This window comes from Schistocerca serialis, chromosome 7, assembly GCF_023864345.2.
Source record: "Schistocerca serialis cubense isolate TAMUIC-IGC-003099 chromosome 7, iqSchSeri2.2, whole genome shotgun sequence".
Taxonomy (NCBI): Eukaryota; Metazoa; Arthropoda; class Insecta; order Orthoptera; family Acrididae; genus Schistocerca; species Schistocerca serialis.
The window spans coordinates 356,323,831-356,339,747 of NC_064644.1; the positions used below are offsets into that span (position 1 = coordinate 356,323,831).

Sequence of the window (15,917 nt, forward strand, 5' to 3'; positions counted from 1 at the left end):
TTCCTGATTTTCTGTAAAGTTATCTTTTCATAAGTCTTCATTCGCTGGCGCGGTAGTGCTACTCCTCTGTAGTTCTCACAGATTGCCTCGTTCAGTCATCAGGAATCTTTCCATGTGTCCATAATATCGGCATTATTCTACACAACCACTGAATTCTGGCGGTCCAGCGTCTTTGATCATTTCCACTGCGAAGTCACTTACTCCAGGAGCTTTCCATTCGGATTTCTGATACAGCTTTCTCGACATCCAAAACCCACTCACGCTTTCTATTTCCTCGGTGATGGTGTTAATTCTTTGGCCTCCCTCTATCTCGTTGCTTATATATATTTCATGCTGTCCTTCGCATCGTATCGAAAACCCTAATCTTTCAAACACTTGACTTTATCGCTTTCCACTAATTAGTGGCGAAGCGATATATGCCGAGATAAACGGCTGACAATTACCTTTGCAGAGGGCGAATTCTGAAAGAAACTGTAGCGCTCAGTCGCAAGGCAGACATCATGTTATCCAAAGGAGTAGTGTCGCTGCTAACTGCATGCCTGGCCTTGGTGGCAGGAAGCGCGCTGGGGGCAGCGACAGCTGGCACCCACCGCCGCCACCTCCGCCTCCCACGTGCGGGGGCCGTCAACCAGTTCCCTGACGGCTTCATGCTGGGGGCAGCCACGGCCTCCTACCAGATCGAGGGCGGCTGGGACGCCGACGGTGAGTGGCTGACGCTGTAGTGAGAGAGTTTTATTTCCAAGCGCTCGTGCTAGTGTCTCATAATATTCTCGTTTAGCTTAACTCATAACGTTTCGACATTGCTGAAGGTATTACGAAATGAAAAGGAAATTTCAGTACTAACATGTGAGGATGGGGAGAGGAGGGAATGGCTGTGGAGATCTAAATTTTACAGAACTCGCCGTTAAGGGTTTACCCTTGCCTCCAGGTAATTTGTACGCAGCTACTTAGCACGTATTATGCCTTTCCAGCAGTTAATACACTTAAGATTACGAGGCATCGACGCTGTTGTCGATTTATGTAAGAAAATGTTTTCGTAGTTGGGGACGGAACATCTGTGAACAGTTTTACACATCGACCATTGCCAATCGTACGGAAAGACTTGACTGATGTAAACACCGACACTGATTCATTATTTGTATCTCGAATTAAGACAATTATTGATTTGTTAATTCCGCAGTTTACACCAACAATCAACTTTTAATTGTGCTTAGCCGATCAGTATGAACTACTCTCCTTCTCGACAGAGTAAAATGAGGGAAATACAGATTCATCTTTTTATTAACGTGCATAGTGAAGACAAAGAGATAGAGAAAGTATGTGAGGATACTGAAAGGGTAATTCAATATCTAAATGGAGATGAAACTGTAATAGTTGTGGAGGGTGGGGGTGGAATGCAGTTGCAGGGGACGGAGCAGAAGAAAGGGGTATGGTTGAATACAGGTTTCCTAGTAAGAATGAAAGAGGAGAAAGACTAATGGAGTTCTGCAATAAATTTCACCTACTGATAGCGAACACTCTGTTCAAGCAACACAAGGAGACGAGGTTTACTTGGAAGATATATGGGAAGATTCCAGTTAAATTACTTCATAGTCAGGCAGAGATTCCGAAACCAGGTGTTGCATTATAAGACGGATCCAGGACTAGATACCTACTCCGAGCACAATTTACTAACGACAAAGAGTAGGCTGAAATCATGAAGAATGAATATGCAAAGAAAAATTAAGGAAGTATACTAAGGAATGAAGAGATATGCTCCAATATCTCTGAGGCTATAGATATGATAGCAAATAGCTCAGTAAGCGTCTCCGTTGGAGGGAACTGGACATTTTTAAAAAGAGCAATCACATAAGTTGGAAACAAAAATGTACTTACAAGGAAGAGAGGAAATATTTCAGTTCATCGACAAAAGAAGAGCCGCGCGGGATTAGCCGAGCGGTCTCGGGCGCTGCAGTCGTGGACTGTGCGGCTGATCCCGACGGAGGTTCGAGTCCTCCCTCGGGCATGGGTGTGTGTGTTTGTCCTTAGGATAATTTAGGTTAAGTAGTGTGTAAGCTTAGGGACTGATGACCTTAGCAGTTAAGTCCCATAAGATTTCACACACATTTGAACACATTTTGTGACAAAAGAAGCACGTGTAAAATTTTTTTATGGAAATTCAGAAACATAGAAATACAAGTCACTTAGGAATGAAATAAGTAGTATGTGCAGGGCACCTAAGGCACATTGACTGTATGAAAAATGTGAAGAAATCGAAAAAGAAATGACTGTCTGAGGGATTGACTCAGTATACAAAACAGTCAAAAGAATCCTTGACATAATTAAAAGCAAATGCAGCAAGAAGAGTGCAATAAGAATTTCATTGTTGAATGCAGTCAGGTGAAAAGAGATACCAGATAGCGTTATGGAAAACGAAACAGGAGTTGAAGAGGAAGAGATAGGTCATCCAGTATTAGAATAAAAATTTTAAAGACCTTTAGACGACTTAAGGTCAAATAAGGTGGAAGGGATACGTAATATCCAATCGGAGTTTCTAAACACCCTGGGGTAAGTGGCAACAAAACAACTATACAAAATGGTACGCAGAATGTATGAGACCGGCGACATGCCATGAGACCTTTGAAAGAAACTCATCCACACTCTTCTGAAGATGACAAGAGCCGTAAAGCGCGAGAATTAGCACAAAATCAGCTTAACAGCTCATGCATCCACGTAGCTGAGAAGAAAAATATACGTACAGAAGAATAGAAAAGGAAACTGATAATCTGTCACATGAAGATCAATTTGGGATTAGGGAAGGAAAGGACATAGGCTGCAAATGCTACTCTGGGATGAAAAGGTTGACACTGGAGAGGAAATCGTGGTGGACTGCATCAAACCAGTCGGAAGACTGATGACTGATGACTTAAAAAAAGCCACGTCTAATCAGTCGGAAGACGAAGGGCACGACAAGAAGAGGAATGGAAATGCAGGAATCGCAGCAGGTACAGCGACTATCGAAACTGATGCAGAGAATACAGCACTGGTGGCGCATATCAGAGTCTTTGTCTCCCCCTACTAATTTCTCCTTCTACTACTCTCTCTCCAGCATGACGTAACAGATGTCACACTAGCCTGTCCCTACTTCTGGCATCAGTCTTGCACAGACGCCATTTTTCATGTAATCATTTGGCACACGTACCACACACTGTCTGGAAAGAGTCGCTTTGGGTGTAGGAACCACCTACGTACCAAATACCAAAGGGGTGGGGCGGGAGGGGGGGGGGGGGGTGAGAAAGAAGTGTATGCCGTCTTGAAGACTGGGCTCCATAAAAACAACGAAGTTGCAGTGTGAAATTCGGTAGATATATACGCGAAATACATTTACAAATATGTGTGAAATATTCCCAGTTAAGGTTTCATCAGCAATAACAATAAACAAGATACAATGTCAGACATTCAGGTTTGTTGGAATTATTTATGTTCAGGACGCTAATATATCCGAAAACCAGTTCAAACTATAATGCTGGCTTCCTTACGGGGGTAATTAAATTTGATAATATTCTATGGTTTTAAGATTTTAAGCAGGGTAGTCAGCATTACTCAGTTGACTGTAAGACAATAATTATTGCTCATATGGCTAAATAATTCCAAATGATGTATCATTAAGTGAAGTATTTCATGTAGGGAAAACCAGAATTTTTCGTATGCGATATATTTCTTACCAGCCGCATGGGTAGTCAACGCCAGATATTGTCATTGGTAAGGGAGGAGAAGCTTGGTGACACAAAACCGTGTTAATATGACATTTCACTGCAATGGAGTGATTTAATTGATGACAGCGATAATAATTGAACTTCGCCAACAACATTAAATTGCAGGTTTGAGTTGTAAATATAGAAAACTTATACGATAGCTCACTGATGGCGCGCAATGGTTCCGTCACAAAACCGTCCCTTCCAACTTATTTAACAGGCTGAAAACATATACAAAAAGCTTTAGTTAGTGGAATGCATTAGTAATTATCTTTCTACTAAATTAAATGAAAAATAAAGCATTTTGAACATTTCATTTTTGTTTCAGTATAAGATTACGACAAAAAAATAGTACAGGGCCTCTCCCTGCGATGATCAGAGCAGAAGGAAGGAGAAAACAAAGCATTGTACTCCACTCTTTACAAAACCAACCGAGACTCAAAATTCACAAAGAGATATTAATTAAAAATGTAAACTCTACATTCGATAAAAATTTACTTCGGTGATTTTAGCGAAATCTAAAAATTCATTACAAATACCCTTAGCATATATTATTCAAAAACGAAAAATGTTGCATATTCTAAAGTTTTGCTATTGCATTGTGCATAAAAATTTGAAAAACCTATAAAACAATAACAACTGAAAACAAACTAACTTTTTCCATTAATATTCTTTATGATTTATTACTTTTTCGAGTTCCATACCTTCAAAGTCGGTGAAGTCGCAAAGAGGAGCCGTGATTTGCCACCTGACACAGTGCCCGTGAATACTCCGTAGTAGGACGTATATTCAGTTCCCATATATTTTTAGCACTTACGAAACATTGCCAGGTTCGCTAGTATATATAGTCGTTTTCCCTCCGCTCCAGCGAAGGGAATGTCTAGGAGTATTGCGCGATAACCTCCACCACGCATTGTATGATGGTTTGCGTAGTATCTATGTAGATGTAAAATCGAAAATACTTGTTTTACTGAAAGCTTTCTTAGTCTGGCCCAGTCTACCTCACTAATTTGTCGACATACACGAAGTAGTCAGTTTTCAACTAGTGGGACCCTGACTAATAACAAACGTAACGTAACGTAAACGTATAGTTTTTTTCAGTAACTGTAAAATTTTACCATGAGTGAGAAGTGTGGGCTCTGTCGTAGGTTTGTGAGTAGTGGGTTACTTTGTGGGATTTGTCCAAAGTATTTTCATTGGGGGAATGCAGTGGGGAAGCCAGTGGTCATTTGAGTAAGCTCTCCTCCTGGGATTGCAGAATCTGTAGAAGAAATAAGTTGATAGAGGAGCAGGAGCGAAAGATCTGTGCCCTTCAGGTGCAGTTAAACGTGCAGAGGAGGAACTAGATAGGTTGAGGAGGGTGACGGGTGGTAGGGAACTGGAACTGACAGTTGGTAAGAAGGCAACTATGAAGAGAAGGTATTCAGACAGTTTTACTTTGCGTATATGCAATAGATTTGACCAACTGTCAGAGTTGAGTGGAGAGGAGCCTCGTGTATCTGTAAATGTAGGGAACATGCAGCAGTCCCCAGCAATTAGGAGGCCTAGGTTGGTTTGCAAAGTCTGACAGAAAGAAGAAGGTTCTGCTACTAGGTAGTTCTCACGGGAGAGGTGTGGGGCAGCAGTTGTGGGAAGTGTTGGGGAGTGAGTACCAGGTGACCAGCATTGTGAAACCTAGTGCGTGATTGGCTCAAGTGACTGACAGCATAGGGGAGTTGTGTAGGAATTTTATGAAGGAGGATCAGGTAGTGATAGTGGGTGGAGCAGGGAACAGTCTTGATAGGGACGGGGAACATGAAGTAGGTGGTGACCTGGTATAGATAGCAACTCAAACTGGTGCACTATTGTGCATTTCGTGCAACTGTTTCAGCGTAATGTATAGTCTCACTTAATGCAGCTGTTAGGCGCGTTAACATGGGGCTGGGGAGGGCGCCGATGGCAGAGGGCATGGGTCACATCTCGGTGGTGCCAGTTGGGTCTATCAGTAGATCAGGTTTCACTAGGCATGGCCTGCACCTCAATAGGTATGGGAAGGGGAGGCTGGCTAAACTTATAGGTATAGTGTAGTGGGTGGTGGTGGTGGTGGGGTCACTGATAGAAAAATTCCTGTATTAGCTGGTGTTAGAGTTACTCCTTTTTTTGATTGAAGTCAGCTGATTGGTATACCTGCTTAAAGGAAGTCACTCTAACTAAGGGCTCACCTTCCAAGGATGTAATGTTTCCAAGTAGAGAAGGAATTAGCACATTTCATCAAAATATAAGAGGTATTAAAGTTAGCGAACTGCTTATAGATGTTGACTCTGAAACTATTGGTATATCAGAGCACGACTTAAATAATTTGACACTTCAGAGGTTTGCTTTACCAGGCTACAGATTAGCTGGTTGTTTCTCAAGGAGTTCCTTGCGAGGTGGGGGAGGCCGATGTACGTAAAAAACAGTATTCCATTTGAGTCCATAGACGTATCACAACACTGCACTGAACAGATATTTGAATGTTGTGCAGGGGCAGTTGAATTTAGTGAAACTAAACTTCTAATTGTTGTTTTTTGTAGGTCCCCTAAATCTGACTTCAGAGCATTTCTGCACAAGCTAGAGAGGGTTCTTGGTTCACTTTGTAGGCAGTGCCAGAAATTAGTTATATGTGGTGACTTCAATACTAATTTTGTATATGATGGTGCAACAAAAAGGATGTTAGTAGATCTCCTAAATTCATATGATCTGATGTAGATTGTGCTTTTTCCAACTAGGGCGCAGGGCAACAGTAGCACAGCCATAGACAATATTTTTATTCATTCTTCATTATTAGATGGGCAAACTGTTAGTAAAAGCGTGAATGGCCTTTCAGACCATGATGCACAAGTTTTAACACTGAAAGGCTTTTGTACTCAAACCAATGTCATATTTAATTACAAACTACGCAGGAAAGTTAATTCAACAGCAACAGAGAGGCTTTTAAACCTTGTCAAGGAACAAGAGTGGCAGGATGTTTATAGTGCCGATAACATAGATAATAAATACAATGTTTCCCTTAACACATTTCTCATGCTCTTGGAGCGTTGCTTCCCATTAGAACTTCTAAACGGAGTACTAGCAGTAATACGCAGCCCAGGTGGCTGACTAGTGGGATAAGGATATCTTGTAGAACAAAGCGGGCAAAATTTTAGAAGTATTCACAATCAAGCTACAGTAGCCCATTATAAACAGTATTTTAAGGTGCTTAAAAACGTTATTATAAAGGGAAAAGTATGTGCTATGCAAATAGAATAGCTAATTCACAGGCTAAAATTAAAACTATATGGTCAACTGCGAAGTAAGTGTCTGGTCAGCAGCACAAGGTCGACGATATAAAGTCAGTTCGCAGTAAAAATATTTCTGTTACTGATAAATCAGATATATGTACAGTATTTAACAATCGTTTTCTAGCTATTGCTGGTGAATTAAGTAAAAATTCAGTTTCTACAGGAAATGGTATAACTTTTTTGGCAAATACCTTTCCGAGATTGATGTCTGAAATACTCTTTTGTGATACAGACAAGAGGGAGATTGAGTCAATAATTAAAGCACTGAAGACCAAGGACTCTCGTGGTTATGATGGAGTGTCTAGCAGATTATTAAAGTACTGTGTTGCACATGTTAGCCCGTATTTAGCCATGTTCGTAATTTTTCCTTAAGGAATGGTCAGTTTCCCGAGCAATTAAAGTACTCAGTAGTAAAGCCGCTTTATAAAAAGGGAGAAAGGGATAATGTAGATAATTTTAGACCTACTTCTATGCCACCAGTGTTTGCAAAAGGCTGTGTATGTAAGCATAATTGATCATTTTATAACACACGATTTGCTATCTAAGATACAGTTCGGCTTTAGAAGTCGTTTAACAACTGGAAATGCTATATTCTCTTTTCTTTGTGAGTTACTGGATGGGCTAAACAAAAGGTTTCAAACGCTTGCCATATTTTTTGATTTAACTGAGGCATTTGATTGTGTTGATCACAAAATATTGCTCCAGAAGTTGGACCATAATGGAATACGGGCAGTAGCTCACAATTGCTTCACCTCTTACTTTAGAAACAGGCAGCAAAAGGTCATGATGTGGGGGTCTGAGTGGGGTACTGTCAAGTGGAGGGTGACCCAGGGATCAGTGTTGGGGCCACGCCTGTTTCTTATTTATATAAATGATATGCTCACTAGTACTACAGGCAACTCTAAAATATATCTGTTTGCTGATGACACTAGCTTGGTAGTAAAGGATGTTGTGTGCAACATTGGCTCTGTTTCAAATAGTGCAGTACATGACCTAAGTTCATTGCTTGTAGAAAGTAAACTAACGGTAAATCACAGTAAGACTCAGTTTTTACAGTTTCTAACGCACAATCCAACAAAAAATGACGTTTTAATTTCACAGAACAGGCATATGATTAGTGAAACTATACAGTTCAAATTTCTAGGTGTTCAGATAGATAGTAAGCTGTCGTGGAAAGCCCACGTTCAGGATCTTGTTCAAACACTTAATACTGTCATTTCTACTATTTGAACGGTATCAGAAGTGAGTGATCGTTCGACGCGAAAATTAGTCTACTTTGCTTATTTTCATTCCCTTATGTCGTTTGGTATTATATTTTGGGGTAACTGTTCCCATTCTAAAAGGATATTTTTGGCTCAGAAACAGACGATTCGGGTAATAAGTGGTGTAAGTTCACGAACCTCTTGTCGACCCCTGTTGACGTGTCTGAGTATTTTGACATTGGCCTCTCATATATACAGAGTGTTACAAAAAGATACGGCCAAACTTTCAGGAAACATTCCTCACACACAAATAAAGGAAAGATGTTTGGTGGACATGTGTCCGGAAACGCTTAATTTCCATGTTAGAGCTCATTTTAGTTTCGTCAGTATGTACTGTACATCCTCGATTCACCGCCAGTTGGCCCAATAGAAGGCAGGTAATGTTGACTTCGGTGCTTGTGTTGACATGCGACTCATTGCTCTACAGCACTAGAATCAAGCACATAAGTACGTAGCATCAACAGGTTAGTGTTAATCACGAACATGGTTTTGCTGTCAGTGCAATGTTTACAAATGCGGAGTTGGTAGATGCCTATTTGATGTATGGACTAGCACGGGGCAATAGCCGTGGCGCGGTACGTTTGTATCGAGATAGATTTCCAGAACGAAGGTGTCCAGACAGGAAGACGTTCGAAGCAATTGATCGGCATCTTAGGAAGCACGAAACATTCCTGCCTATGACTCGCGACTGGGGAAGACCTAGAACGACGAGGACACCTGCAATGGACGAGGCAATTCTTCGTGCAGTTGACGATAACCCTAATGTCAGCGTCAGAGAAGTTGCTGCTGTACAAGGTAACGTTGACCACGTCTGTATGGAGAGTGCTACGGGAGAACCAATTGTTTCCGTACCATGTACAGCATGTGCAGGCACTATCAGCAGCTGACTGGCCTCCACGGGTACACTTCTGCGAATGGTTCATCCAACAATGTGTCAATCCTCATTTCAGTGCAAATGTTCTCTTTACGGATGAGGCTTCATTCCAACGTGATCAAATTGTAAATTTTCACAATCAACATGTGTGAGCTGACGAGAATCCGCACGCAATTGTGCAATCACGTCATCAACACAGATTTTCTGTGAACGTTTGGGCAGGCATTGTTGGTGATGTCTTGATTGGGCCCCATGTTCTTCCACCTACGCTCAATGGAGTACGTTATCATGATTTCATATGCGATACACTACCTGTGCTGCTAGAACATGTGCCTTTACAAGTACGACACAACATGTGGTTCATGCACGATGGAGCTCCTGCACATTTCAGTCGAAGTGTTCGTACGCTTCTCAACAACAGATTCGGTGACCGATGGATTGGTAGAGGCGGACCAATTGCATGGCCACCACGCTCTCCTGACCTCAACCCTCTTGACTTTCATTTATAGGGGCATTTGAAAGCTCTTGTCTACGCAATCCCGGTACCAAATGTAGAGACTCTTCGTGCTCGTATTGTGGACGGCTGTGATACAATACGCCATTCTCCAGGGCTGCATCAGCGCATCAGGGATTCCATGCGACGGAGGATGGATGCATGTATCCTCGCTAACGGAGAACATTTTGAACATTTCCTGTAACAACGTGTTTGAAGTCACGCTGGTACGTTCTGTTGCTGTGTGTTTCCATTCCATGATTAATGTGACTTGAAGAGAAGTAATAAAACGAGCTCTAACATGGAAAGTAAGCGTTTCAGGACACATGTCCACATAACATATTTTCTTTCTTTGTGTGTGAGGAATGTTTCCTGAACGTTTGGCCGTACCTTTTTGTAACAACGTTACAACGTTACCGCTGGATATATTTCGTAAAACACATCAAATACTGACGAACCGATTCCACAGACCGAACGTGAGGAGAGAGGCTAGTGTAATTGTTTAATACAAACCATACAAAAATGCACGGAAGTATGTTTTTTAACACACTTTCGTTTTTTTTAAAAATGGAACCACTTTAGTTTTGTTAGCACTCCTGAACATATAAACAAATACGTAATCAGTGCCGTTGTTGCATTGTAAAATGTTAATTACATTCGGAGAGATTGTAACCTAAAGTTGACGCTTGAGTACCACTCCACCGCTGTCATTTCTTGTTAACAATATTAGCTTATTCCCAAGAATAAGGAGCTTTCACTCGGTTAATACTTTGCAGAAATCAAACCTGCATTTGCATCGGACTTCCTTAACCATTGTGCAAAAAGGTGTGCAGTATACTGCTGCATCCATTTTCAAGAAGGTACCACTCGAATTCAAAAATCTCAGCAGTAATCCACGCGCTTTCAAATCGAAACTGAAGAGTTACCTCATGGGTCACTCCTTTTATTCTGTCGAAGATTTCCTTGAAAAATTAAGCTGATTCTTACTATATTGTTGATTGCGTCTGCTTAAACTTATGGAATTACTTTTTTCTGGTTCATAAACATTTATTTTTATCTGTTAATACTTTAATGTTGTAATTTCATGTACTGACACTTTCCATAACCTCGGAAGTTTGCTCCTCAATTTGGTCCTACGGAACTTGACGTGTAAATAAATAAAAAATAAAAATCTTTATAGACAATACCCGGGTTGAAACAATTATTATGTACCCAGTAGCGAATGGACTATTTAGTCATGGTGCACGATTAATCGAAATAAACAATATTTCACCTTATAGCTCTGAGGAGCTTCTTACAAAGCAGTGAGGCATATAAATGAGAAGTAGATGCAATATTGAAGAGTAAGTAAAAAGGGGTGGTATGGTACAAAGGTCTATATGCGTACTAGAATTCAAAAGGGAGCTAACTCACAAATTGTTACTTAATGAGTTATTCATATATAAGGGGCCTTCAAATGAAACTCAGTCACTAGTGTAAAGTAACGATAATGATTTTATTAACTCAAAAATGTAGTTATACACTGTACACATATTCAACAATAGTCGCCAAAGCTGTTGGCACATTTATCCCATTGCGATACCATCCGATTGATTCCACCCTTGAAGAAGTTAGTAGGCTGCTGTCGAATCCAGGCCTAGGTCCAGTCACACACTTCGTCATCCGATGAGAATTGATTTCCGCGAATAGCTTGTTTTAGAGGGCCAAACACATGAAATTCACACGGTGAAAGATCAGGACTATACAATGGTGTTCCAGCGGTTTCCACCGAAACTGCTGCAAGGTCGTCTTCACCGCATTGGCCGTGTGTCGGCGGGCATTATCATGCACGAGGATAACACCATTGGGCAACGTGCCCCGGCGTCTCGACTTTATGGATCGTCTAAGGTTCTGTGAAGTGGTTTGATAACACTGGACATTGATGGTGGTTCCCCGTTCCAGGAACTCGACAAGCAATTGGCCCTTGTGGTCAAAAAAGGACATCATGACCTTACCAGAACTGGTGTGCACGTCCTTTGATTTCTTTGGAGATGGTGAAGTCGCATGTTTCCACTGCTTGCTCTGGCGCTTGCTTTCCGATTCAATGGTGTCATGACACAATGAACCTGTCCTGGACGAGCACCGTCTTCCAGTGACTCGTGCCCCTGAAGGAATCGTTTGCGCCATTCCGCAACACCTGAAGGACTCAGACTGTACTCACCGTATCCACCTTTCATCCGTCGATACATTTCACGGCCTCCAACTCTCTCCGCCGCCAAAAATCGAATCACTACTCGTTGTTCCTGCTTATTCGCCTGCATGTTCTGTAGCGGGCTATAACTTGTGTGACCAGCTTCTTTCAGACGTGAAACCACACTGGCGCTATGCAACATAAAACGCGGTCGGGTAAGTCTCTCTACCAATAGCTGGCGCCACCATACCCGCAGTTACGTGGTGCCATCTTACGTCTAAGGTAAAGGTAGACGCACTGACCAGGTTTCATTTGAATGAACCTCATATTTAGATACTATTATTATGCATTTATTTTCCCATAAGATATTAACAGTTATTATCCATTTACACTCTCCCACTGTACAGAAGAAAGATTTTCGAATATTTTCAACTCCCAGTTTCGCAGTACAAGAGGGAGCTATGCGATATGACACCATTAGTGAAGCTAGCGGTAGCCAACAGCGATCGCTCCTGCAGTCACATGTTTTAGTGTTGACAAGAAGGCTGAAGGTGAAGATTATTATCTGCCTAGCGCTTCTGACAAATCTAGGAAATTTGCAAGAAATGAAGATAAATGGAAGAAAAGAAAAACAACAGTACGAAACTAGACTGCGTGAGTTGTACAACTAACAATGCCGTTCCAGCGAGGAAACAAGGTGGTGGTTGCGACCGTGCTGGAAGTCTGTCAAAGCTAACCCTAGTTAGTGTAATTATTATACATTTGCGGTAAATGACAAGGAAACTATCATTACTGAGCTTCATAAATTAGGAAACTATAATCTACTAAATGCTTTTTTGTGTGTTCTTGTGTCTGTTAAAGCATGAAAATTTTATCAATAGAAATAAAAGATAGTTACCTTATACATATCACGTAAAAAATGCAAATGGTGGCTCAGTAAGTGTTTGAGCTAAAATATTTTGTGACATGTTTACGATATCCAGGAGTCATTTATTTACCACCAGAGCAGCCAGAGTAAACAAACAGAAATTTGTGGTGAAATTCCTAATGACATTATCCTGGTAAGAAGTCCAACGACGGAGAAATGTTAGAGAATGAAGCCTGTAAATCTGTTTCTCACGTTGTCCAAAGAGGAAAACATTGAAAACAAAAAGAAGAGTTTATCAGTTTAGAAAATGGAGTAAAATAGCATCTAAAGCGATTCCCTTTGTGCAGGAGTTATTATACTAGGAGGAGATCGATAAGAGGATATATACGAACTGCGAAATCTGTGACTTTAATGTATCGACTTAACAAAAACGAAACCAAAAGGAATGGTTTGCTCAGTGTCGGATATAACACATAAATATTAGTGTCAGAAAGAAAATTTAATATGAATTTCAAGATGTCTCCTACTGACAGATGTAACGTGTATGATGCATGGATATCCAAACAACATGATATAATATCTCTAGATGTTACCCTTCATCAAACTGCAGCCACAGATGCTTAGAATCTGAATCAGTACCACGCTGAATGCCGCAAAGAAAATTCAGACATCTCTTTAATAATTATTGATTTGCAGAAAGCTCTTCCAACACCCAAGACAACTTTTGAAGTTGTTTCTATTTGAGGAAACTTCGGGTGTACCACTATGGTATACGCCTGTGTATTAATAGCGGTTATGTGTATGTGGCCTGAAAACATGGCTGCAAAAGGTGCTTCAGGAACCGTTTCCTATTTGCTTAAATATCTAAGTGTCCCGAAAAACACAACTCTCAGCGCAGAACGAGAATATCACATTTTACCCGACGTAAATTTTGATTCCATAGAGCCACGCGGGATTATCCGAGCGGTATAAGGCGCTGTAGTCATGGACTGTGCGGCTGGTCCCGGCGGAGGTTCAAGTCCTCCCTCGGGCATGGGTGTGTGTGTTTGTCCTTAGGATAACTTAGGTTAAGTAGTGTGTAAGCTTAGGGACTGATGACTTTAGCAGTTCAGTCCCATAAGATTTCATACACATTTGAACATTTGATTCCATAGAACATTGTTACCTGTTTCCTGGACATATATTTTTGTCTTCTGAGAGAGATCTTGATGTTATCAAGAAAGGTTTTAGGGAAGCTAGGCCGGCAGCTGTGGCCGAGTGGTTCTAGGCGCTTCAGTCCGGAACCGCGCTTCTGCTAAGGTCGCAGGTTTGAATCCTGCCTCGGGCATGGATGTGTGTGATGTCCTTAGGTTAGTTAGGTTTAAGTCGTTCTAAGTGTAGGGGACTGATGACCTCAGATGTTAAGTCCCATAGTACTTAGAGCCATTTGAACATTTTTTGAGGAAAGCTATCTATGTCTTTACTCCAGAGGACTGGCACAAACTGGCAGGAAAGGCTCAAATGAATAACCCTTAAATGTGCAGGGAATGACCAAAGATTATTTTCAGGATTTACAGGTAGCAACTGCAAATTCAGCTAAGAAACAGACGTGAACTTCCGGGAAAAAGATGAGTCCCATTTTATGCAAATTAAAGATAACTGCTCTCCCTCGGTTCTTTGGGAGGAAGTTGAGGTTTTGAACAAAACTACTTGTCGACCTCGGAAACATAGCACATCAACAGATTTCAACCCCATCACAGCGATTCACGTTTATAAAATGTGGAGTGCTCATATTCTGAAGGCAGGAAGACTGCTGATGCAGAACACAAGGACCTGATGTCCCTGCTCCCTTGCATGCCTGAAAACCATCGTGCAGTGTACTGTGCCCTTCAACCAGACATTCAGTGGAAACAAAGAGGAGGAGGAGGATGAAGACGAAGAAAATGAGAGTAGGTTTCTACGATACACAGTTGCTTAGAGTCGATGTGGCTTGAATATCAGACAGTATTAGTAATCCATAAATGTAAAAAAGATATATATGTTAAAGTAAATCTGAACATAACTGCAATCTAAAACAAACAATAGGTGAAAAATGGACTCTCCAAAAAACAACTCTTTCTTAAATATTTTTTTCAGTTTTGGCGATTTGCAGCTGAAATTTTTCTGATAAATTCTGCATATTTCAAGGCAATAAAGACAAACGCAAAACGTTTATTTGAGTTAGCCTTCGATTGCATTCTGGTACACATACAGAATCAAATGCTGTTGTCAAATTTAATTTATTCCGTAGTAGATTTGTGTCAATAGGTGAAAGCAGCTTTCCTAAAATAAACTATCTAGAAAATAAATTAAAAAGTAAGTAAGCTATGGATAACCAAGGGAATTAAATGTTTGTATGTCCATCCTTTTGATTGGAGGTTTGAGGAAATTCGGCAATTCATTTAGTAGTAAAATGGAACACCTTCATCCGTCCGCATGATTGTATTTATTACATGGCTACTACCAGTTTCGGTACTTCAATGCACCATCTTCAGGCCTTAACTGACACTGAGGGGGTGAACTCCAGTTGTATACACCAGTCATCAGCTCGTCACTGGCCAACATCTATGAAGTGGTTTCCGCAGACTACCTGTAAAAACTAGGTTGTGTCTAGCCATCAACTACCAAGTAGTTGGAGTGGCAGCATCAGTGTTGTAGTTAGACACGAGTACCAGGTCACAGATGTTGGCCATTGTTGACTGGTGTATACGATTGGAGTTAAACCCCACAGCGTCAGTTACGGCCTGAAGATCGTGCACTGAAGCACCGAAACTGGTAGCTATATAATAAATAACATCATAAGGACGGTTGTAGGTGTTTCATTTTATTGTGTAGGGGTATTAAAATGTCTTGTATGGCAAAGAGGGAAATTTATATTAAGACCAGAATAAATCGAGAACGAACATGACTTGCATACTACAAGACATACCAAATTATGTAGTAAATTGCAAAAAACCGTGGTAGTTGCAATATTAATTTCTTTATTGATGACTAGTTTCGAGCCTAAGCTCATTATCTTAGTGGATGATTTGATAATGATCTTAGACTCGGAACTAGTCATCAATAAAATAAATTAATATCGCAATTTTAAAATTTTTTTGCAACTTGTTGCATAATTTGGTATATAGGACATTACCAAAAGGCAGAGAGGACAGCCAGTCAGTGAACAAGATTGCATAACAATTAAACTAAATTACAA

The 15,917-nt window shown here is 40.8% G+C and overlaps 1 protein-coding gene across 1 annotated transcript in view; it reads left to right on the forward strand.

Annotated features, from left to right (window-relative positions):
- Window positions 1-500: 500 nt before the first annotated feature.
- Window positions 501-15,917, forward strand: part of LOC126413083 (myrosinase 1-like) — a 112,599-nt gene continuing 97,182 nt past the window's right edge. Inside the window, exon 1 of the mRNA XM_050082980.1 lies at window positions 501-702. Coding sequence (XP_049938937.1) covers window positions 501-702 — 202 coding nt within the window. The remainder of the gene's footprint in view (window positions 703-15,917) is intronic.